The following is a 25727-nucleotide window of genomic DNA, read 5'->3' as shown; positions in this document are numbered from 1 at the left end:
CTTGTGGATATTGTGGCACCCATAGTGATACTCATTCTGAAATGCTTCCTCGGCGTCTAAGGTACACCAGTCTATATCACACTGCTAAGCCCATCAGAGCAACGTCCATTCGCTGAATCCACCAGAAATTAAGTGTGACAATCGTGACATTGTGCAATATTTGTGTAATCTGCAAAAAAAATGTCTGAAATTTAAAAAAAGTCTCAGCTGCTCGTAGCACTCTCTATATGCAGACAAACAAGTCCGTGCTGAAAATGCAAGCTTGCCAATTTCTCCGTCTGGTGGCGTCTCTCCTGTCTTCCCCCTTTGGAGACAGACGACATGATTATCCATGGGATACTTTTGTCCCTTGAAGGAGGATTTATTATGCAGGACTGCTTTTGTTTTGTGTGTGTGTGTGTGTGTGTGTGTGTGTGTGTGTGTGTGTGTGTGTATGTGTGTATGTATATATGTATGTATATATGTATATATATATATATATATATATATATATATATATATAATAAAAAAAATGTATGTGTTTGTGTATATATATCAATTTTCAGAGGTGCACCCGAATGGGAAATTTTTGGTACCGAAAATGCCAGTTTAAATACTGTATACCGTATATACTCGAGTATAAGCCGAGGCACCTAATTTTACCAAAAAAAATTGGGAAAACGTATTGACTCGAGTATAAGCCTAAGGTGTCCATCTGCATGCCTCACTGTGCCCATGACTAACACTGACGTTTAGGCGTTTAACATGGGAGTCTATGGAAGGGGTGCCCGGCTTTGAAAAATCGGTGCTCCCCGGCCGTAGGTCCCCCGGACAACAAACTTTGCACACTTGTAGAGGAAGAGTTTGGGGTCCGATACCTTTAACACAAGGAAAGCTCAAGAAAAATGCATTCCTTTAAATTTTATGTATGTCTTCACACTGGTCCGTTGTATTTCCTTGTGTTGTTCAAAATTTTGTTTGCTACATTTTAGATCAGTTACAAAAAAAAACGCACCACCCAGTTGAAATACATTGGAAAGGAAGCAAGAGCTTTGAGTCACTCGAAGCGCATCAATAACTTCAAGGTCCATAAACACATGGGTGAGCGAGTTTGGGGTGGAGGAACTTGACTGGCCAGCACAGAGTCCTGACCTCAACCTGATAGAACACCTTTGTGATCATTTAAAGCAGAGACTGCGAGCCAGGTCTTCAGTGCCTGACCTCACAAATGCGCTTGAAGAATGGTCGAACATTCCCATAGACACTCCTAAACCTTGTGGATGGCCTCCCTATAAGAGTTGAAGCTGTTATAGCTGCAAAGGGCGGGCCAACTCAATATTGAACCCTACAGACTAACAGTAAGATTGCCGCAACTTTGCGGCGGCGTAGCTTAAGGAATTTAAGCTACGCCGCCGTAAGTTAGCGAGGCAAGTACATGATTCACAATGTACTTGCCTGCTAAGTTACGGCGGCGTAGCCTAAAGCGGCGGGCGTAAGGGCGCCTAATTCAAATGTGTTTGGGGGGGCGTGTTTTATGTTAATAGTGCTTGACCTTACGTTTCTTTCAAACTGCGCATGCGCCGGGCGCCTACATTTCCCAGTGTGCATTGCGGCTAAGTACGCCGCACGGGCCTATTGATTTCGACGTGGACGTAAACGACGTAAATCCCGATTCACGGACGACTTACGCAAACAACGTAAAAAATTTGAATTTCGACGTGGGAACGGCAGCCATACTTAACATTACTATTCCATTAGGGCTAAGCTCTAACTTTAGGCGGCCTATCTCTAACGTAAACGGCGTAAAAGTACTGCGTCGGTCGGGCGTACGTTCGTGAAGCAGTGTATCTACTCATTTACATATTATACGCCGACCGCAATGGAAGCGCCACCTAGCGGCCATCCGAAATATTGCAATCTAAGATAGGACGGCGCAAGCCGTCGTATCTTAGATATGTTTAAGCGTATCTCTGTTTGAGAATACACTTAAACATAAGTCGGCGTAGATTCTGAGTTAGGTCGGCGTATCTACTGATAAGCCGGCCTAACTCTTACTGAATCTACCTATAAGACACCATTAAAAAGCATGTATAAAGGCAGGTGTCCCAATACTTTTGGCAATATAGTGTAGCTTGCTAGTAATGCCAAAATCAAATAAAATATATTCAGCAGATTTTCGGTCATCATATTGGCAAGTATTTATACTATATTAAAACCTGACTGAACTTTAAGCTTAAAGCGGATGTGCCACTAAAAAACTATATTAAAAGCAAGCAGCTACAAATACTGCAGCTGCTGACTTTTAATATAAGGACACTTACCTGTCCTGGAGTCCAGCGGTGATCGCAGCAGATGACGAGCCGATCGCTCGTCACCCTGCTGCTCCCCCCTCCATCCACGGTGAGGGAACCAGGAAGTGAAGCGCTCCGGCTTCACTGCCCGGTTCCCTACGGCGCATGCGCGAGTCGCGCTGCGCCCGCCGATTGGCTCCCGCTGTGTGCTGGGAGCCGAGTGTTCCCAGCATACAACGGGGGGGCGACGGGAAGCGGAGGAAAAACCCGTCCTTTGCCCGTATCGTAGGGCCGGAAGTGGGTGCAGATACCTGTCTTTAGACAGGTATCTTCCCCCCCCCCCCTTCCCCCTGAAAGGTGTCAAATGTGACACCGGAGGGGGGGAGGGTTCCAATCAGCGGGACTCCACTTTAGAGTGGAGATCCGCTTTAAATCAGTTGAGTCCATTCCAAGTGCATCAAATCAAAAGGCGTTCCAAGTCTACATTTTCTTTTCTTTAGAAATCAGCCTGAGTAAAAAGCCTTCCCTCTGCCAGTATGCCTCAGGAAATAACCATTTCTCTCTGTGTGGAAGCAGCAGTCACTCTGCAGAGGTCCACCACTACCCTGCTGAGTCAGACCTTCAAGTCTCCAATCGGCAAAGCTGACCCTGATGATTGGAGGGCTGCAAACCAAGGTTTCATACCAGCGTCTGAATTGCTATCTAATGAAGACACAAGTTGGTCGTGTCCTCTTTTAATAAGCTCTTGAATTTAAAAATTGACCCCAACGTTTCATAGGCTCTGCTCTGCCTTCTAATAACCAACTTCAGGAATATTCCTAATGATTTAAATGTCATTTATAATTGACTGGCTTTGTGTGAAAAGTCATGTAGTGCGTTATGATAATTGGCAATTAGTAGTTCGAAGGAAGAATGAACATTTCCAAGCAGTGATGAAGCTGGTATGTGGCATCCTGGCATCCTGGTTTCTATAGTCACCTGTCCACACACGTTCCTTGCCCCACGTGTACTTCACTCGGCATCACACCTTCATCCTGTTGGGACAGGATGTGAAAAAAAAAATGGACAATGTCCTATAATTGCCGTTTTACGCAGTTCAGCGTGGAAGTGGCCACATTCACAGAATACAATATATATATATCTATAATGAGCTGCACAATTCTGAATTGTTGCGCCGTGAGAATCACGATCCTCTCAGCGTAACATCTTTCATATTATACAAAAAAAATTGGCCTAACTTTACTGTCTTCTAGCTGGATCCACGTAGATGTGCCTAACGTTAGGCAGGCGTAGCGTATCTCATTTACGCTACGCCGCCGTAAGTTAGAGAGGCAAGTGCTGTATTCACAAAGCACTTGCGTCCTAAGTTACGGCGGCGTAGCATAAATGTGCCGGCCTAAGCGGCCAAATTCAAATTGTGAAAAGGTGGGCGTGTTTTATGCTAATGAATCGTGACCCTGACGTGATTGACGTTTTTAACGAACGTCCATGGACATATACCAGTGCGCATGCTCCAAATTAGGCCGCAAAAACTTATTGGTTTCGACGTGAACGTAAATTATGCCCAGCCCCATTCACGGACGACTTGCGCAAACGACGTAAAAATTTTAAAATTCAACGCGGTTCCGACGTCCATACTTAACATTGGCTGCGCCATCTTTTTGGTGGGATATCTTAAACAGCGTATCTTTACTGCGACGGGCAAGTGTACGTTCGTGAATAGGCGTATCTCGCTGATTTACGCATTCTAGGCGTAAATCGGCATACACGCCCCTAGCGGCTGGCCTAAATAGACAGCTAAGATACGACGGCGCAGGCGGTCGTATCTTAGCTAGATTTAAGTGTATCTCAATTTAAGAATACACTTAAATATACGACGGCGCAGATTCAGAGTTACGCCGGCGTATCTACTGATACGCCGGCGTAACTCTCTCTGAATCTGGCTATTCATTTATTTTTTTGGTCACGTGCAGTGTTGTTTTTGCGCCAAACGTATCTTTTGGAATTATGGCCAAAATATTCAACCTTGGTTTCATCAGACCATAATACATTCCCCCACATGCTTTTCGGAGACTTCAGATGTGTTTTTGCTAAATTTAGCCAGGCTTGGATGTTTTTCTGAAGAAAAGGCTTCTATCTTGCCACTTTACCCCGTAGCCCAGATGATTGACGTCTTGAGAAAAACTCCCCCCCGGCGGATAAGGCGCGTCACGAGTTTCCGAAAGTAGCCGAACTGCGAGTTGGCTCTATACGGCTCCTAGTCGGTGCGCAGGCGCCGTATAGAGCAGAATGTAATGTTATATACATGTTTTATTAACACAGAAATCCCTGTTCTGAGAGGAGAGACAGATCGTGAGTTCTTACTAGCTAGGAACAACGATCTGTCATTTCCTCCAGTCACTCCCATCCCCCTACAATTTAGAACACACACAAGGGAACACAGTTAACCCCTTGATCACCCCCTAGTGTTAACCCCTTCCCTGCCAGTGACATTTACACAGTAATCGGTGCATTTTTTTTTTTTAGCACTGATCACTGTATAATTGCCAAAGGCACCAAAAATGTGTCAAAGGTGTCCGATCTGTCCGCCATAATGTAGCTGATCACCAACAGTGCTAGTAAAAAAAAAAATAATAATAAAAATGCCATAAATCTTTCCCCTATTTTGTGCAAACCAATCACTATAAGCTTATTGTGATTTTTATTACCCAAAATGTGTAGAATACATATCGGCCTAAACTGCTGAAAAAAATGGTGCTTTTTAAAAAATAAATACAGAATTAGGATATTTGATATAGCAAAAAGTACAAAATATTGTGTTTTTATTTTTTGCGCTATAAAAAAAAAACTGCAGAGATGATCGAATACCACCAAAAGAAAGCTTTATTTGTGGGGGGGAGAAGGACGTCTATTTTGTTTGGGTACAGCGTCGCACGAGCGCGCAATTGTCAGTTAAAGCAACGCAGTGCCGTATTGCAAAAAATGGCCTGGTCCTTGAGCAGCCAAATCTTCTGGGGCTGAAGTGGTTAAAGTTTCTGTAGGTGTTTTGGCAGCCTCCCTGACCAGTTTTCTTCTCGTCTTTTCATCAGTTTTGGAGGGACGTCCAGTTCTTGGTAATGTCACTGTTGTGCCGTATTTTTTCCAATTGATGATGACTGTGTTCCATGGTATAGCTCAGGGGTGCCCAACCTTTTGAAGAGTGAGGGCCACCTAAGTGACTTGGTAACCGGTCGCGGCCACAATGAGCGGAGCGGGTGGATGGCAGCCCACTCTACTCTATAGAGCCCACTCTACTTTTTTTTTTTTGTGGATCGGATTGGAGGTAGGCGTTTGTAAACGGACACAAGTCAATTTAAATCTGCTACTCCTTAGAGGTAAATGGAGGGTCCGATTGGGTCGGACTGACCGTGTCAAAGGGGCCTATGGCTCAGTGCAGGTAACCTGCAGGTGCACTGCTCTGCACCTGCGAATCAGTTTGTAAGCAGCCCGGTAACCACTGCAGAACAGATATGACCATATACCGTATTTATCGGGGTATTGCGCGCGCTCCGGCGAATAGCGCACACCCCTAAAGTGGACCCGCATTCCTGAAATGCCGTCATATCTCTCAGAGTATCTATGCGACTGATTCATAGAATCAGTTACGCATTGATAGCCCTTAGATCCGACACGCTGGGTGGAGTTCGCGTCGTATTCCAGCGTCGGGTATGCAAATGAGGTTTTACGGCGATCCACGACGGTTTTTCGCGTTCGTTACGTCGTTGCTAGTATAGTTTCCCGTCGCAAAGTTAGTAGTCGTTTTACCTGCCCTAACTTTACACAGCCCATGTTAAAGTATGGCCGTCGTTCCCGCGTCGAATTAAAAAAATTTTTTTTCTTGCGTAAGACGTCCGGGAATACGAAAGTACGCTACGCACGCCGCCGTTCGAAAAAATGACGTCACTTCGCGCAAAGCACGGCGGGAATGTCAAAACGGAGCATGCGCAGTAGGTCCGGCGCGGGAGCGCCCTAATTTAAATGGCACACGCCCCTTTGAATCACGCTGGCTTACGCCGGAGGCCGCCGGCGTAAGTTTTCACGCAAGTGCTTGGTGAATCAGGCACTTGCGATGAAAACTTGCGGCGGTGCAACGTATATACGATGCGTTACGCCGCCGCGATTCTACATGAATCTGGCCCTGTGATTTTGGTAATAAACTTGCCTTTACTAACAGTATTCTATTCTATTCCATCCCAGAGCAGGAAGTCGCGGGCCACATTGGAGGGCTCCGTGGGCCACATGTGGCCCCCGGGCCACTGGTTGGGCACCCCTGGTATAGCTAATACCTTGGAAATTCTTTTGTACTCTTCTCCTGACTGATACCTTTTTAACAATGCTGTTTCCCTTGTAGTGTTTTTGCTTTGACTACCATCCCTTTGTGATTCATTGGTTTATTTTTTATGTAGCCAGTATTAATATTCTACTTGCACAAGACCCAGTGATAGTTTCTGTTTATCCCTTCGTTTTATCTTTTATTTATTTTTTTTCCTGTGCATTTTTTCTTTTTGTTCCAAATGTTTTTATTAGATATATAGAAGCAGTCAGAAATAGTAACATATACATTGCATTACATAAGGTTAACAATGTCACAAAGTGCATACAGAGATAAATAAACAGCGACCAAATTTTTATTCCAGTCTTGTAAAATTTTTATAATAAGAAAAAGAGTGCTCCAATAAAATATCCATTTCATAAATAAATTGGGGGTCCTCTAAAAGAGAGGGGACCTAAACCCACTCCCGAAACCCCGGACGAGGGAGCGAAGATCCACCCGGAGAGGTGCATGGGGTCGGGGGCCCTGTTACTAAAAAGATCATATGATATACCAATGTCAGTCACGTCCTCAAACCATCCACCCCTAAAGGGAACTACTCTGTGGACGGGAGGGTAACCGCGGCACCAACCCAACGGGTGAGGGCTGACCTAGTCCTCGGGCTCATAGGGTCCCCCTAAGGTAAACAAGGGTAGGAGTCAGCTGTGCCAAAAAAGAGGGGAAGAGATAGAGAGAGAAAAAAAAAAGGGGTGGGAGGGGGGGGTGAACGGAAGCCCACCCCCGAGAATCCCAAAAGGGGTTCGGACTGATAATCTTCTCGAATTACGCGCAGGTAACCTACCCAACCATTGTTGTCATTAGGGTTGTCCAGATACCGATACCAGTATCGGTACCGATACCGAGTATTTGCGGGAGTACTCGTACTCGCGCAAATACCCCCGATACCTAAATAGAATACTTCCCCCCCCCCCCCCCGCCGCTGCCGCCGCATCGCACCGCCGCATCGAAAGCCGTCGCATGGGTTAAACGCCGTGCGGGAACATCACAGCTTTCATTTGAATAGCTGTAGTGTTCCCGCGCGTATAGACACTCCCCCTTGCTCGGGATTGGATGGGTGATCGTGATCTGTCCAATCCCGAGCAAGGGGGAGTGTCTATACATGCGGGCAAAACAGCTATTCAAATGAATGCTGTGATTTTCTCCATGCGGCGGCTTTCGGCGGCAAAGGTATGGAGGGACATGGCTGGAGGGACATGGCTGCATATGTGAGGGACATGGCTAGAGGGACATTGCTGCATATGGGGGGGGGACATGGCTGCATTTGTGGGGGGACATGGCTGCATTTGGGGACACATTTAAAAAAAGTATCGGTATTCGGTATCGGCGACTACTTGAAAAAAAGTATCGGTACTTGTACTCGGTCCTAAAAAAGTGGTATCGGGACAACCCTAGTTGTCATCATTGAAAGTGTAGTCCTCTAATAGTGTCTACTGAAATTTACATTCCGATTCAAGTGCATCTTAAATGAGAAAGAAAGCTGAAATGGCATGGGGGGGGGGGGAGAAAGTTAAGAAGGAAAAGGTTGTCTTTTAGTCCAGCTATTAAGTGGGGTTAGTTGATTTAGAGTGTCAGGGCGATCAAGCGGCGTTCCAATCGTTTTATCTTTTATGACTATAACAACTTCCTGAGAATGGCGGTATACTAATGTACGGCTCACGTTTAGTACGCAAGACAAAGAGCAAAGAACATTACTGTATATTGTACGATGTTAAAGGGGTTGTAAAGGTACAATTTTTTTTTTTTCCCCCTAAATGGCTTCCTTTACCTTAGTGCCGTCCTCCTTCACTTACCTCATCCTTCCATTTTGCTTTTAAATGTCCTTATTTCTTCTGAGAAATCCTCACTTCCTGTTCTTCTGTCTGTAACTCCACACAGTAATGCAAGGCTTTCTCCCTGGTGTGGAGTGTCATGCTCGCCCCCTCCCTTGGACTACAGGAGAGTCAGGACGCTCTCTATGTTGCAGATAGAGAAAGGAGCTTTGTGTTAGTGGGCGTCCTGACTCTCCTGTAGTCCAAGGGAGGGGGCGAGCACGACGGTAAAGGAAGCTATTTAGGGGAAAAAATTGTACCTTTACAACCCCTTTAAATGGTCCATTTATTTGGCTTTGGAAAAGTGAAATGTAAAAGGTTAGGAAAGCCATACACGTGTTTCTCTAGCCAGGGACATGCGGTAGAGAAGATGGTGAATTTCCTTCCTGGTTTGCAGTTCATGTGCGGTGAGCGTCTTTGCTTATCTAGGGAGAAAGGGAACAGCTGCTTAACGATGACAGAATTTTCCAACAAGGACTTCCAGTAATCAGAAGTGCTCAGTAATGCATGGTAGAGATAAAGTAGACCCTCGAGGAACTTTACTCAGATGGTAATTGTGTCGGATCACAGAAGGTTAAAGCCGAGCTCCAGTTATACATTTGAAAAGACACCTATGAAGGTTTTATATTCCATAAAATCATGAAATGTATTTTTAAATGCTGCTAGTGTAAGGGCCCTTTCACACGGGCGGATCAGTAATGATCCGCCTCCGTGTGTCCGCTTTGCTCAGCGGGGATCCTATGTAAAATCCCCGCTGAGCCGTCTGCTTACAGGGCGGTCCCCGCACACTGTGCAGGGACCGCCCTGCATTTCCTCCGCTCTCCCCCATGGGGGATCAGATGAATACGGACCGTGGGGTAGATTCAGAAAGAGATACGATGGCGTATCTCCTGATACGCCATCGTATCTCTGAGATCCGACGGTCGGATCTATGCGACTGATTCATAAGAATCGGTTACGCATAGATCTCCCTTAGATCCGACAGGTGTAAGTGACTTACACTGTCGGATCTTAGGCTGCAATCTCCCGCCGGCCGCTAGGTGACGCTTCGGTTTTTTACGCGACGAATATGCAAATTCCGATTTCCGCCGATTCAGAAACGAACGCCCGCCGTTTTTTTTTTACGTTGTTTGCGTTCGGCTTTTTCCGACGTATACTTACCCCTGCTATATGTGGCGTATTCAATGTTAAGTATGGCCGTCGTTCCCGCGCCGAGTTTTGAATTTTTACGTCCTCCTTCAGAGGTGCCCATCAGTGCCAACTCATCAGTGCCCGTCAGTGAAGAAGGATTTTTTTTTTTTTTTTTTTTTTTTATAACCGAAACAAAGAAAAACTTTTTTTTTTTTAACTCCAGTCTTTTTTTCCATTTGTTTAGCTAGTAAAAAAATAAAAACTCCAGTGGTGATCAATTACCACCAAAATAAAGCTCTATTTGTTGGAAGAAAATTATAAAAATGTAGTTTGGGTACAGTGTTGCATGACCGCGCAATTGTCATTCAAAGTGTGACAGCGCTGAAAGCTAATAATTAGTGCCCGGTATTGAAGTGGTTAAAGCGGAGGTTCCGGCGCTTTTTTTTTTCCTTAAAAGCCAGCAGCTACAAACACGGCAGCTGCTGACTTTTAAAAAATGGACACTTAGACCCCTTTCACACTGAGGAGTTTTTCAGGCGGTACAGCGCTAAAAATAGCGCTGCTATACCGCCTGAAAAACTCCTGCACTGCATATTTAATGTGAAAGCCCGAGGGCGGTATTAACCCTTTATCGGCCGCTAGCGGGGGTTAATACTGCACCGCTAGCAGCCAAATCCCGCGGCAAGTCCCATGGTATAGCGCCGCTATTTTTACCGCCACTGCGCCTCCCGCCCCAGTGTGAAAGGGGCCTTGCCTGTCGAGTGCGCCCGCGATGTCAGCTGCTGAGGCTGAGAAATCGCTCGGTCCTTGGCTGCTTCCGCCGCCATCCTCGGTGAGGGAATCAGGAAGTGAAGCCTTGCGGCTTCACTGCCCGATTCCCTACTTCCCATGCGCAAGGTCCCGGCTCTCTCCTGGAAGCAGAAGACAGCGGGGGGTGATGTGACAGGCTGGATTACCCGCAGGGATCCAAACCTGGAAGTGGTGCAAATACTTGTCTCAGACTGGTATCTGCACCCCCCTCCCCCATGAAAGGTGCCAAATGTGACACCGGAGGGGGGGAGGGATCCAAAAAGTGGAAGTTCACTTTTTGTGTGAACCTCCGCTTTAAGGAATCCAGAACTTTGATTTGCATCGTACAGATAATCTATTGATTTTTTTTTTTTTTTTTTGTCAATGCAAATTAGCACATAAAGCGTTATATTTGGGTACATTTTTTAAATACGAGTTGAATTATATTTTAAATAATGCATAATCTCCCATTCTGGCTTCACAAACGGAGACATATGAAATTGCTTATATAAGATATCTAATCAACTCGGCAATTATAAACGATATTTTTAGACTACAGCTTAATGTTGAACTGATAAGAAAGCTATTTTTTTATTTCTTCTGGCCACAGTGGAGAAAGGTTATCGGGCTTTTATTACTTTTCTAGCTGTCATGGGACACCAATAAAAACATTTTTTATTCAACACTTCCTTACTCTTCTGCAAAGACCTAGTTATAGCAGAAGTTTCACTTTCATTCATATACAGTATCTCACAAAAGTAAGTACACCCCTCACATTTTTGTAAATTATTTATTATATCTTTTCATGTGACAACACTGAAGAAATTACATTTTGCTACAATGTAAAGTAGTGAGTGTATAGCTTGTATCTGAGTCCGAGCCGTCGTATCTATGCGCCTGATTCTTAGAATCAGTTACGCATAGATTTGTATTAGATTCCAACCGGCTTAAGTCTCTCACGCCGTCGTATCTTAACTGCATATTAACGCTGGCCGCTAGGGGCGTGTACGCTGATTTACGCCTAGAAATATGTAAATCAGCTAGATACGCAAATTTACGAACGTATGCCCGGCCGACGCAGTACAGATACGCCGTTTACGTTAGGTTTTTCCCAGCGTAAAGTTACCCCTGCTATATGAGGCGTACATATGTTAAGTATGGACATCGTTCCCACGTCGAATTTTGAAAATTTTACGTCGTTTGCGTAAGTCGTTCGCGAATAGGGCTGGGCGTCATTTACTTTCACGTCAAAAGCATTGGCTTCTTGCGGGTTAATTTGGAGCATGCGCACTGGGATACTTTCACGGACGGCGCATGCGCTGTTCGTAAAAAGCGTCATTTACATGGGGTCACACGCCCACATCTACCACATTTGAATTAGGCTGGCTTACGGCGGCCTATTTACGATACGCCGCCGCAACTTTCGTTTGAGAATACGGCACTTGCCTGTAAAAGTTGCGGAGGCGTAACGTAAATAGGATACGTTACGCCCGCACAAAGATACGCCATTCTACGTGAATCCCGGACATTATTTTTTACTTTCTGCTTTAGAACATACCCAATTTAAAAAAAATGGTAAAAATCTAATTCCTTCATAAACTTAGGCAAGTATGTATTCTGCTACATCCCAATAAGCGTATGTGGATTGTTTACGTGAACTTTATATCTTCAAACTACGGTATATATTTATGGAAATTGTATTTTATATATTTTTTTACTAGTAAGGGCAATGAGCAGCGACTTCTAGTGGGGCTGCGATATTGCAGCGGACAGTCCGATACTAACTGACGTGACATTAATCTGTGCTAAAAATACACACACTCACTGTAATAATGACACTGGCTGGGAAGGGGTTAAATATCTAGGGCAATCAAAGGGTTAAATGTGTGCCTAGCAAGTGTTTTGGTGTACAGTGTGTGTGCTGTTTTTACTAGGGGAAAAAATGAACACAATACACCCCCCCACTCCCCTTTGTCAGAACGGCCATCTGCCTTGTTTACATAGATTGCCGTTCTGTGTTCTTTACTGGCGATTGTTGGGTGCCGGAGGACATCGAGTGCCTGGCACCCGCAGATCAGCTTCTGATGTGAATATTTACAGCAGAATTGGTGCGCCCCCTACAGGCGGAAATGCCAATTTACGTATATATACGTTATCCGGCGCACAGCTGCCGCCCTGTAGCAGTAAAACTGCTATAGGGCACTGAGCAAGTAGTTCAAAGATTGTATAACTTGTAAATCGTTCACTTGTGATAGTCCATGTTTAATAACTTTGTATTCTTGTCTGCTTTTAATGCTGCTTTATTGAATATCCCTCTACTGGTTTGAGTGTGTATATGCATGTCATGTCATATCATTTTTCTTTGTGGCTCACTGATTTTTTTTATTGCTTTTTGTTTTTTAGGCTTCCAGTCCCTATGGCTGCCCCCTCCTCCTGTGGGGAGTGGTCATGCTGTCGCTGTACCTTCTTGAATCCTCAGGGGCAGCGACACTGCTCCATCTGTGAAGCTCCACGCCACCTTCCGGACCTCAACCACATCTTGCGGCTCAGCTCGGCTGAGCAACGCTGGTCCTGCAGTCGCTGTACCTTCTCCAATCTCGCTCCCATCAACCCATCACCACCTCCAGCCACTTGCCAGCTCTGTGGGTTTCTGCCTCCTCCGGCCATTCCCAATGGCATCTCACGCGGACCTCAAGAGGACGCAGTCTCTCCTACCCAAGATTCGGATGTTGAGGACATTACACCTCCTAGCCTGCCATCTGTACCAGCTATTGGGTGGAGTTGTCCACGCTGCACTCTGCTTAACACTCCTGTGTCCAGCTCCTGCTCTGCCTGTGGTGGGCCACGCAAATTGTCTTTGCCCAAAATCCCGCCAGAGGCGCTGGTTGTCCCTGAGGTTGTCCCACCTCCTGCTGCATTTCAGGGCCCAGATGAACAAGCCTCAGGTCCTCTACGTGAACCAGATTCCCCCAGACCGCTGCCGTCACTGCCACTGTCACCTGGACCACATAATATTCCCGTACCAAGAAGTCGAAGGGAAGTGGCACCAGATAATCCGCTCTCTCCTCCTCCTTCCACCTCAAGTCGTCTTCCTAAACGCCTGAGCGTCTTGGAAGAGGAAATGCCAACACCTGAAACAACGCCATCTTCTGCTGATCCACATAGCTCTGACACCAGCTGGCCGTGCGGGAAATGCACCTTTCGGAATCTTAGTAGTGCCAGCAGATGTCGAGTTTGCGGGGCAGTGCGGACAAATGAGGGTCTTAATGGTTCAACTGGAACTGAGGGACTACCATCACCCTCCAGCATAGTAGTGATCCCCATACCAGCTCCCCGTAGGGCAGAGTGGGCCTGCCCAGCATGTACCCTCTTAAATGAGACTCTATCCACACACTGTGTGGCTTGCCACACGCCACAGGTATATTTGGCACAGCACCACAAGCGAGGGGGGAGAATGCTGCGGCGTAGAGAGAGTGTCAGGGCGGAGACACGAAGGCAGACGGACGAGGGCGAGGCCAAGGAGCTTTGGGAGAATATTGTCAGTTTTTGTCGAGAGGTAAGCCATTTACAAGTACTTTTTTTTAGAAAATTCTCTAAACTTCATGTAATGCTTTTTCCTTCATCAGTTCCTTTCTTTCTGTTTGTCATATGGCCAGAAATATTGACAGAGTGACCAGTAAGGATGAGCTCTGGCGTGTTCGCATTGAACACGTGCGGAGCCCGCCAGGAAGTCGGCACCCGCGCTGCGCTAATCACAGCCAGGCAGACATTTCCTGATCTCTGCAGCCGAGCATCGGGAAATGTCTGCCTGGCTGTGATTAGCACAGCGCGGGTACCGACTTAATGGCGGGCTCCGCACGTGTTCAATGCGAACACGCCGGAGCTCATCCTTAGTGACCAGCATGGTGACGTTGGCTGATTTTAAAGGATTATGCAAAAGTGTTATACCATTGGGGCTGCATTACCTGTTGGCTTATGGGCACCAGCTGCTAGATCTCCTACCCATACCCTTTTGTTCCCATCCACTCTGGATGCAAATCTCTTCTGCAATAAAGAGCCTGCCTGTACGCCATTTTATTTTTAACTTTAGATGACGTTTGGTGGAACTGATCCACATTTTCAGCTCTCTTCCTTGGCATAGTACAGTAAAGCTTTCTTAAAATGAAGGTGCTCTCCTGTCTTGTTCCACCAGATATCCCAAATACAAGAGAATCGTTCCTTATTTTAGGAAAGTGGGCGGAGCCATGCAAATCTTTCCTTTTACGCCCCAACAGCCAAGTACACATCCAGAACTGCTGGTGGTATTGTGTAAAGATGCAGTACTCTGTAAAAGTTTAGGCAGGTGTAAAGAAATGCTGTAAAGTAAGAATGCTTTAACCACTTCATTACTGGGCACTTAAACCCACTTCGTGCCCAGACCAATTTTCAGCTTTCAGCGCTGACGCATTTTGAATGACCATTGCGCGGTCATACAACACTGTACCCAAATTATATTGTTATCATTTTTTTCCCACACATAGAGCTTTCTTTTGGTGGTATTTGATCACCTCTGCGATTTTTATTTTTTGTGCTATAAACATAAAAAAAATGAAAATTTGGAAAAAAAACACAATATTTTTTACTTTTTGTTATAATAAAATCCCAATTTTTTTAAAAAAAAATAAATATTTCCCTCGGTTTAGGCCGATACGTATTCTTCTACATATTTTTGTTAAAAAAACTCGCAATAAGCGTATATTGATTGGTTTGCGCAAAAGTTATAGCGCCTACAAAATAGGGGATAGATATTTTTTTTTTTACTTGTAATGGCGGCGATTTGCGTTTTTTTTTTGTCAGACCTGCGATATTGCGGCGGACGTATCGGACACTTTTGACACAATTTTGGGACCATTCACATTTATACAGCGATCAGTGCTACAAAAATGCACTAATTACTGTATGAATGTGACTGGCAGTGAAGGGGTTAACACTAGGGGGTGAGGAAGGGGTTAAATGTATTACCTGGGCGTGTTCTAACTGTGTGGGGGGAGGGGGGTGACTGGGGGAGGTGACCGATCTGTGTCCCTATGTAAAGGGACACAGCATCGGTCTCCTCTCTCCCTGACAGCACGTGGAGCTCTGTGTTTACACACACAGATCCACGTCCCTGCTGTGTCACCGACGATCGCGGGTGTCTGGTGGACATCACGGCCGCCAGGCACTCGCATCGGCTCCCGAGCGATGCGCCGGGCACAGTGTTTCCCCGCTGCGCGCCCCCAGCGGCGTGCACAGGGAACAACAGGACGTCCACCCGGCACTTGAGAGCCACGCTGTGGACGTCTTTTGTCCATAGCGCGGATCTCAAGTGGTTAAAATCATATACACCCGTATATACTCGAGTATAAGCAGAGGTACCTAATTTTACCCCAAAAAACTGAGAAAACCTTATTGAGTCGAGTATAAGCCTAGGGTGAGAATGCAGCAGCTACTGCAAGCGGAAAAGAGGGTCCACAATGCCCATCTGCACGCCTCGCTGTGCCCATTGCAACCTCGCTGTGCCCAACCTCACCTCGCTGTGCCCAACCCCACTGTGCCCATTGCCACCTCACTGTGCCCAACCTCACTGTGCCCATTGCAGCCTCCCTGTGCCCAAAACGGTGTACCTGAATTGTTTAAAAGTCGCGGTCCCCTCCTGGTCCCGTTCTGTGATCAGCGTTTCCCAGCAGCCTCTCACGGACGTCTTCTCATCCTCGGACTCCGTTTCCCAGCAGACACTGTGTTCAGTGTTCTGCCAATCACTGACGTCTTTTCATCCTCGGACAAGAGAAGGTCCGTGATAGGCGGAACACTGAACACAGTGTCTGCTGGGAAACGCCTATCACGGAAGGGACCAGGAGGAAGCTGCGACTTTTAAACAATGGACGCTCACGGCCCTTCAGGTACACTGACTCGAGTATCAGCCGAGGGGGGTATTTTCAGCCCTAAAAAAGGGCTGAAAAACTCGGCTTATACTCGCGTATATACGGTATGTTAATTTTGTTTTTATCAATTTACAAAATGCACAGTGAGCGAACAGAAGAGAATGGAATGTAGCTCTGTAGGTGTGCTGCAGTGCCCAAGTGCTAACAGGGAGCATCAAGTTCACAAGCAACAAGCTCACCTGTCTGCTGCTTTTTCCTTTCACAGTCAAGTCACATGCTGGGGGAGACACAAGACCTCTAAGCATTACGTAGCCTAGGTTGACATTGATGCGATTTCACATGTCAAATTGGCGACCAATTTCCAGCAATGGCACCGTCCGACTCTACTCTCCTGTACTACTTTTGGAGACTTGAGGGTGCGATTGACATCTGTGCAGCAACCCGCACAAATGTCTCTGAAATCGCCCCCACAATTTCATACCCACATGTCGGACTGACATGTGGGTATGAAATTGTGCGATTTTTAGCTGAATTCGCATGATTTCAATCCCGCTGTCAGTGTGAACCTGGGTCAGACTTTTAATATTAGGACACTTGCCTGTACTGGATTCTAGTGATGTCGGCACCCCAGCCCATGTTTACATCGGCTCTCGGGTGCTGCCAGGGGCGGACTTACAACTCATGGGGCCCCCGGGCAATAGGAGATTATGGGGCCCCCGGGCAATATATTATGGGGCCACACAGTATACATACATACATACATACATACACTGTATACACACACACACACACACACACACAGTATACATACATATATACACACACACACACTATACATACACACACACACACACACATAATACACATACATACATACATACATACATACATACATACATACACAGTATACACACACTCACATACATACATACATACATACATACACAGTATACACACACTCACATACATACATACATACATACATACACAGTATACACACACTCACATACATACATACACAGTATACACACACTCACATACATACATACATACATACATACATACATACATACATACATACATACATACATACATACATACATACATAGTGAGTGAGTGAGAAACTTGTAAAGCGCAACACATGCAAACTGAATCGCCTCTGGCGTATACAGTATACATACACACACACACACACACACACACACACACACACACACACACTGAAAGGGTACTGGAGAGGCGGGCAGCTATAATCTTGGAATAAAAAAACACATACATACTGTCCCTGGTTTTACTGAGGCTGGCAACCATGATGGGGGCCCCCTAGTCGCATGGGGCCCTCGGGCAGAGTGCCCGAATGGTCAGTCCGCCCCTGGGTGCTGCCACTACCAATGCCTGTAAGGTAAACCGGCCCTGCGGCTTCACAGCTGGTTCCCTACTGCGCATGCACAAAGCACACGGCACTTTATGAATGTCCTAGCAGCCGGGGAAGGAGGAGGAGGGGGCTGAGCTCCCGAGTGATCTTGCCGCTGTAAGATCTCCCTGGAGTGGGGATGGATACCTGTGAAAAATAGGTACCCGCTCTCCCCTGAAAGGTGCCAAATGTGGCACCGGAGGGGGGAGAGGAGGCAGATAAGCGGAGTATCCACTTTTGGGTAGAACTCCACTTTAACTGCAGTGGGGAAAGATCAGGTCTCCTGCCATCCAAGGCAGGGCTTTGCTCTGTGGCAGAGCTGTATAAATCTCAAAACCTGGATAGGCAGAAATACAAAACGTTTCGCAGGTTGAGCAGCTCCCATATACAGATGCAATTTTTATCTGTGTATGTAAGTTTTCCTGGAACTTATCTTCAGATGTAGAAACTAAAACCATGAGTTTAAAATTAAGGTATTTATTTCTGAAAGGTATTCTGTGCCGTCATGTGGAATACCCACTGTATGGGCAGGAAGGAACCTCCAGGGTACAAAGTGTTAAACACTTGCCTGTGAATTAATAAATTACGATGGGTTTTACGTCTGATCATGCGATCTTGTAATTATTGATGCATCTTATCCTCATGGTCCCTTGGAGACCCCAGTATGGCTGACAAACGCAGATCTCTGTCTGCCAAGCTGTTTATATACAGAATAATGCCAGTCTGTTTTATATCCGGATTTCTGAATCCACGAGTCTCATCACAATGATAAGTCCCTTTCACTGCCAAGTCCACATCTTTTAAAAATCACTGAAGTCAGTTCATGCTTTTATTTCCTCTCCTCTTCTAAGAAAATCGCTACACTGACCATCTCAAGAAAACTTTTGCATAACTTTACTACAACGCTAAAGGAAATGGATGCTGGTTTTTGTATATATTTTCTTTGACGGTCAGGACTAAAAGAATCTTTTTTTATTTTTTTATTTTTTTTATTTTTTTCAGCATTCATATATCTAGATTCACGTAGAGCGCCGCATCTTTAAGGCGGCGTAGCGTATCTTATTTTCGCTACGCCGCCTTAAGTCAGAGAGGCGAGTACTGTATTCACAAAGCACTTGCCTCCTAAGTTACGGCGGCCTAGCATAAATGGGGCCGGCGTAGGCGCGCCTAATTCAAATGAGGATGGGGGGGCGCGTTTTATGTAAATGTTTGTTTGGTGACCCGACGTGATTGACGTTTTTTACGAACGGCGCCTGCGCCGTCCGTGGACATATCCCAGTGTGCATTGCTCCAAAGTACGCCGCAAGGACGTATTGGTTTCGACGTGAAACGTAAATTACTTCCAGCCCCATTCACGGACGACTTACACAAACGACGTCAAATTTTCAAATTTGGACGCGGGAACGACGGCCATACTTAACATTGACTAGGCCAGCTATTTGTTCGACTAACTTTACGCCGGAAAACGCCTTACGTAAACGGTGCATCCTTACTGCAACGGGCGCACGTACGTTCGTAGTGAATCGCCGTATCTAGGCATTTACATATTCTACGCCAAACTCAACGGAAGCGCCACCTAGCAGCCAGCGGAAAAATTGCACCCTAAGATACGACGGCGCAGGCTGTCATATCTTAGCCGGGTTTAAGTGTATCTCAGTTTGAGCATACACTTAAACTTACGACGGCACAGATTCCGAGTTACGTCGGCGTAACTCTCTCTGAATCTGGCTAATAAAGGCTAAAATACGTGCAATAATTTTTCTCTGCAGGAGCCTGCAAAGCTTTGTGCGGCCAATCAGTGGATTGCGGGTGCAATATCAGGCTCCTGCAGGTACGTTGTCCAGCTTTCTACCCATATCTCTCTATGGGCTTTCTGTAAGAAAGCTGGAGGGCATGTTAATGGACTACCAACTTGCTCATTGGCACCTTTTATAGTCCATTAAGAACTACAAGCAATCAGTGGATGTCCAATGACAGGGTCCTGCAGACACTTCCTACAGCTCTCTGCCCGTACCTCCGTATGGCCTTTCGGTTACTGAGCTGTGGTTCCCGCATCGTACCAGTGTGAACCAAGACGCAAATATTCCCCTGCTTTTTAATTGGGCCCAAAAAATCTTCTTTTACAAAGCTTAACGCCTGGGTGATCAGGCTCCAGTGGAAGCCGTCACGCCCCAACGCACGTTCTGGCGGCACAGTGCAGCTGAACCTGTCTGCATGGTTAGGAGTAAAGACGGCTCCCATCGGAACCTGAACACACAGGTGTTTTTCTGATGAGTAAGATAGCGATGTGCTGCCGATGATGATGACATGGCAGTGCAGGAGTTGAACTTGACACCAATTGTGAATTTGACACTGATGGATTAGTAATACGGCACACACACCGTGGCTCTGACAGGTGTACGGTAAGACACAATCGCTTCTATTTAAAGTCCACCTACAGCGCAAAGAATGCTGGGAAACGCCAAGCTCTATCATCCAGTGCTGACGTGGAAACGTATTACCTGCAAGATGTAGAATCTGTAGGAGAAACCTCGGTCGCCGTCGTTTCATATTGTGACAGATTGGTAGAACAGGGTTTACAGTTCATGGTCCGCTATTAAGCAGTGTTTATGATGTAGAAGGCCCCTACTCATGGAAGTCACATATGTGACATCTGTGTCTGTTCTTTTTTTTTTTTTTTTTTTTTTTTTTCTCCATCTGGTAATGAAGGAACAATGTAGACATGTGTGGGTGGTTGGATGTAAATTGTCATGCATCTGCCGCCATCCGGTATGGGTCGCAAAAGCTGACCTGAATTCAAACGTCTTGTGTTCAGTACGACACACCTGGACGGTCCCTGGTGTAAATGGGCGCACATTTGCTTACATACGGCTAGTCATAGGGATACGTTACAGCGCATTTTTGATCCATCGAATTACAGGTCAATAACGGACCATTGCAGGTCAATAACGGACTGATGGAACGCCCATGTGAAAGGGGCCTAAGAATCACTGGCTGTTATCTGGCCTTTTTTGATGTCCTAGAGCAGGGGTGTCAAAACTCAAATTCATCGGGAGACTGCATCAGCAATATGGTTGTCCTCAAGGGGCCGGTTCTATATTTAAGACTATGGGGCAGATCCAAGTATAGCGGCGCATTTATGCGCCGGGCGTAGCGTATCTAAGATACACTACACCGCCGTAACTTACTTTTTTTTTTTTTTTTTTTTAAATCAACAAAGAATCCGCGCTGTAAGTTACGGCGGCGTAGTGTATCTTTGGCGGCGTAATGGCGCGGCATTCAAATCTCTGTGATGGGGGCGTGTTTTATGTAAATACGTTGTGACCCGACGTAAACAATGTTTTTTTTTTTTAACTGCGCATGCGCCGTCCGTGGGGGTATCCCAGTGCGCATGCTCGAAATTAACCCGGAACAAGCCAATGCTTCCGACGGTGACGTCATTCTACGCAAATCCCTATTTGCGAACGACTTGCGCAAACGACGTAAACATTTCAAATTTCTACGCAGGAACGGCCATACTTAACATTGAGTACGCCTCATAACAGTAGCTTTAACTATACGCCGGAAAAAGCTGAACGCAAACGACGTAACAAAATGCGCCGGCCGAACATACGTTCGTGGATCGCCGTAACTAGCTAATTTGCATACTCGACACGGAATTTGACGGAAACGACACCTAGCGGCCGCCGAAAAATTGTATCTTGGATCCGACGGCGTACTAAGACGTACGCCTATCGGATCGACCCGAGATGCCGTCGTATCTTGTTTTGAAGATACAAAACTAAGATACAACGCGGGAAATTTTAAAATTACGCCGGCGTATCAATAGATAGGCCGGCGTAATTCTTTTGTGGATCTGCCCCTATGTATCTATCTACTCTTTATCATATCAAATTGCCTCTGCATTTAATTAATTATAACTGTTTTTTTATTTAAGTAACAATTGGCTCAGAGTTTAGGGGTGTGATGTGTACAGAGGGCAGAGTTCAAGAGTGCACTACGTAGGGAGTGCAGGGTTCAGGGGTTTGCGCTGTGGACAGAGTGCTTCTTCATAACGTCAATAGAAATAGTGCAGGTAGGTTTTTTAACACAATAAGTGAAGAACCTGCATGCATGGGTCTGAAGGGTCCTAAAACTACCCAAGGATCAGGGATGGGATCTCGCTTCTGGTGTCCTATTAGAATTATAAGAAGCCTGTAGCTGATCTATTGTTAGCCTGCAACTGAAAGATGAGCTGTGAGTAGAACTGGCCTTAGGGAGGTCCTGAGAGTAAACAGCCTAATTTATAAAGTGATGTTAAGGGCCGTACACACGGGCCAAATGTCGGGCGGCATCGGCCGGTTTAATAGAAACCAGCCTACATTCGGCCTGTGTGTACTGCCGCCGCTCCTACAGGGGCATGACCGAAAAAGGCCTGCTGATCGACATTTGATTTAGCCATTGGCTGAGACCCCTGACCGGTGTGTTTTGGTGGGGGCCATCCCCCTGTCAGAACACAATAGCTCAAGGTGGAGATCTAGGGTTGCCACCTGTCCAGGATTCCCCTGGACAGTTAGGATTTTGAATCGTATTCAGACAGGAATGTGGCTTAGAACAGGGCCTAATAGGTGGGTGAGGGGGCACTATGCATGCCACATTACTATTCTCTTTGGAGTGCCTGAAGGTGTCCCAGGTCTGTTACAATCCTATAGTGTATGCTAAAAAAAAAATTGTGTAATATTAATATATAATGTTCTCACTTTGTGTCTTTATATTGTGCTGTTCATAATGTGCTCCTTTTAGACTTTTTTGTTTCTTTGATCTGCATTTGCTCTGCCATCTTGCTTCCTCTTATACAGACACTATCCCGCTTCCTCTTATACAGACACTATCCCGCTTCCTCTTATACAGACACTATCCCGCTTCCTCTTATACAGACACTATCCTCCTTCCTCTTATACAGACACTATCCCGCTTCCTCTTATACAGACACTATCCCGCTTCCTCTTATACAGACACTATCCTCCTTCCTCTTATACAGACACTATCCTCCTTCCTCTTATACAGACACTATCCCGCTTCCTCTTATACAGACACTATCCCGCTTCCTCTTGTACAGACACTATCCCGCTTCCTCTTATACAGACACTATCCCGCTTCCTCTTATACAGACACTATCCCGCTTCCTCTTATACAGACACTATCCCGCTTCCTCTTATACAGACACTATCCTCCTTCCTCTTATACAGACACTATCCCGCTTCCTCTTATACAGACACTATCCCGCTTCCTCTTATACAGACACTATCCTCCTTCCTCTTATACAGACACTATCCCGCTTCCTCTTATACAGACACTATCCTCCTTCCTCTTATACAGACACTATCCCGCTTCCTCTTATACAGACACTATCCTCCTTCCTCTTATACAGACACTATCCCGCTTCCTCTTATACAGACACTATCCCGCTTCCTCTTATACAGACACTATCCTCCTTCCTCTTATACAGACACTATCCCGCTTCCTCTTATACAGACGCTATCCCGCTTCCTCTTATACAGACACTATCCTCCTTCCTCTTATACAGACACTATCCCGCTTCCTCTTATACAGACACTATCCTCCTTCCTCTTATACAGACACTATCCCGCTTCCTCTTATACAGACACTATCCTCCTTCCTCTTATACAGACACTATCCCGCTTCCTCTTATACAGACACTATCCTCCTTCCTCTTATACAGACACTATCCCGCTTCCTCTTATACAGACACTATCCTCCTTCCTCTTATACAGACACTATCCCGCTTCCTCTTATACAGACACTATCCTCCTTCCTCTTATACAGACACTATCCCGCTTCCTCTTATACAGACACTATCCCGCTTCCTCTTATACAGACACTATCCTCCTTCCTCTTATACAGACACTATCCCGCTTCCTCTTATACAGACACTATCCCGCTTCCTCTTATACAGACACTATCCTCCTTCCTCTTATACAGACACTATCCCGCTTCCTCTTATACAGACACTATCCCGCTTCCTCTTATACAGACACTATCCTCCTTCCTCTTATACAGACACTATTCCGCTTCCTCTTTTATACAGACACTATCCCGCTTCCTCTTTTATACAGACGCTATCCCGCTTCCTCTTATACAGACACTATCCCGCTTCCTCTTATACAGACACTATCCTCCTTCCTCTTATACAGACGCTATCCCGCTTCCTCTTATACAGACGCTATCCCGCTTCCTCTTATACAGACACTATCCCGCTTCCTCCTTCTACAGACACTATCCCGCTTCCTCTTCTACAGACACTATCCTCCTTCCTCTTATACAGACACTATCCCGCTTCCTCTTCTACAGACACTATCCCGCTTCCTCTTCTACAGACACTATCCCGCTTCCTCTTCTACAGACACTATCCCGCTTCCTCTTCTACAGACACTATCCCGCTTCCTCTTCTACAGACACTATCCCGCTTCCTCTTCTACAGACACTATCCCGCTTCCTCTTCTACAGACACTATCCCGCTTCCTCTTCTACAGACACTATCCCGCTTCCTCTTGTACAGACACTATCCCGCTTCCTCTTGTACAGACACTATCCTCCTTCCTCTTATACAGACACTACCCCGCTTCCTCTTATACAGACACTATCCCGCTTCCTCTTATACAGACGCTATCCCGCTTCCTCTTATACAGACGCTATCCCGCTTCCTCTTTTATACAGACACTATCCCGCTTCCTCTTATACAGACGCTATCCCGCTTCCTCTTATACAGACACTATCCCGCTTCCTCTTATACAGACACTATCCTCCTTCCTCTTATACAGACACTATCCTCCTTCCTCTTATACAGACACTATCCTCCTTCCTCTTATACAGACACTATCCCGCTTCCTCTTGTACAGACACTATCCCGCTTCCTCTTCTACAGACACTATCCCGCTTCCTCTTCTACAGACACTATCCCGCTTCCTCTTCTACAGACACTATCCCGCTTCCTCTTATACAGACGCTATCCCGCTTCCTCTTATACAGACGCTATCCCGCTTCCTCTTATACAGACACTATCCCGCTTCCTCTTCTACAGACACTATCCCGCTTCCTCTTCTACAGACACTATCCCGCTTCCTCTTGTACAGACACTATCCCGCTTCCTCTTGTACAGACACTATCCTCCTTCCTCTTATACAGACACTACCCCGCTTCCTCTTATACAGACACTATCCCGCTTCCTCTTATACAGACGCTATCCCGCTTCCTCTTATACAGACGCTATCCCGCTTCCTCTTTTATACAGACACTATCCCGCTTCCTCTTATACAGACGCTATCCCGCTTCCTCTTATACAGACACTATCCCGCTTCCTCTTATACAGACACTATCCTCCTTCCTCTTCTACAGACACTATCCTCCTTCCTCTTATACAGACACTATCCCGCTTCCTCTTCTACAGACACTATCACGCTTCCTCTTCTACAGACGCTATCCCGCTTCCTCTTCTACAGACGCTATCCCGCTTCCTCTTCTACAGACGCTATCCCGCTTCCTCTTCTACAGACGCTATCCCGCTTCCTCTTCTACAGACGCTATCCCGCTTCCTCTTATACAGACGCTATCCCGCTTCCTCTTCTACAGACGCTATCCCGCTTCCTCTTATACAGACGCTATCCCGCTTCCTCTTATACAGACGCTATCCCGCTTCCTCTTATACAGACGCTATCCCGCTTCCTCTTATACAGACACTATCCCGCTTCCTCTTCTACAGACACTATCCCGCTTCCTCTTATACAGACGCTATCCCCCTTCCTCTTGTACAGACACCATCCCGCTTCCTCTTATACAGACGCTATCCCGCTTCCTCTTATACAGACGCTATCCCGCTTCCTCTTATACAGACACTATCCCGCTTCCTCTTCTACAGACACTATCCCGCTTCCTCTTATACAGACACTATCCCGCTTCCTCTTATACAGACACTATCCCGCTTCCTCTTATACAGACGCTATCCCGCTTCCTCTTATACAGACGCTATCCCGCTTCCTCTTATAC

General features: G+C 46.1%; 1 protein-coding gene across 3 annotated transcripts in view; it reads left to right on the top strand.

The window, feature by feature from the left end:
- CAPN15 (calpain 15) overlaps positions 1-25727 on the top strand; it is an 89645-nt gene that overhangs the window by 43706 nt on the left and 20212 nt on the right. For all 3 annotated transcript variants that reach the window (XM_040356543.1, XM_040356542.1, XM_040356541.1), the window contains exon 2: positions 12774-13926. In XM_040356543.1, the coding sequence (XP_040212477.1) occupies positions 12787-13926 (1140 nt within the window). In that variant the 5' untranslated portion in view covers positions 12774-12786. The remainder of the gene's footprint in view (positions 1-12773; positions 13927-25727) is intronic.

The sequence above is a fragment of the Rana temporaria genome, chromosome 6 (genome assembly GCF_905171775.1).
Source record: "Rana temporaria chromosome 6, aRanTem1.1, whole genome shotgun sequence".
In the NCBI taxonomy this organism is placed as follows: domain Eukaryota; kingdom Metazoa; phylum Chordata; class Amphibia; order Anura; family Ranidae; genus Rana; species Rana temporaria.
This window is presented reverse-complemented; position numbering and strand designations above follow the sequence as displayed.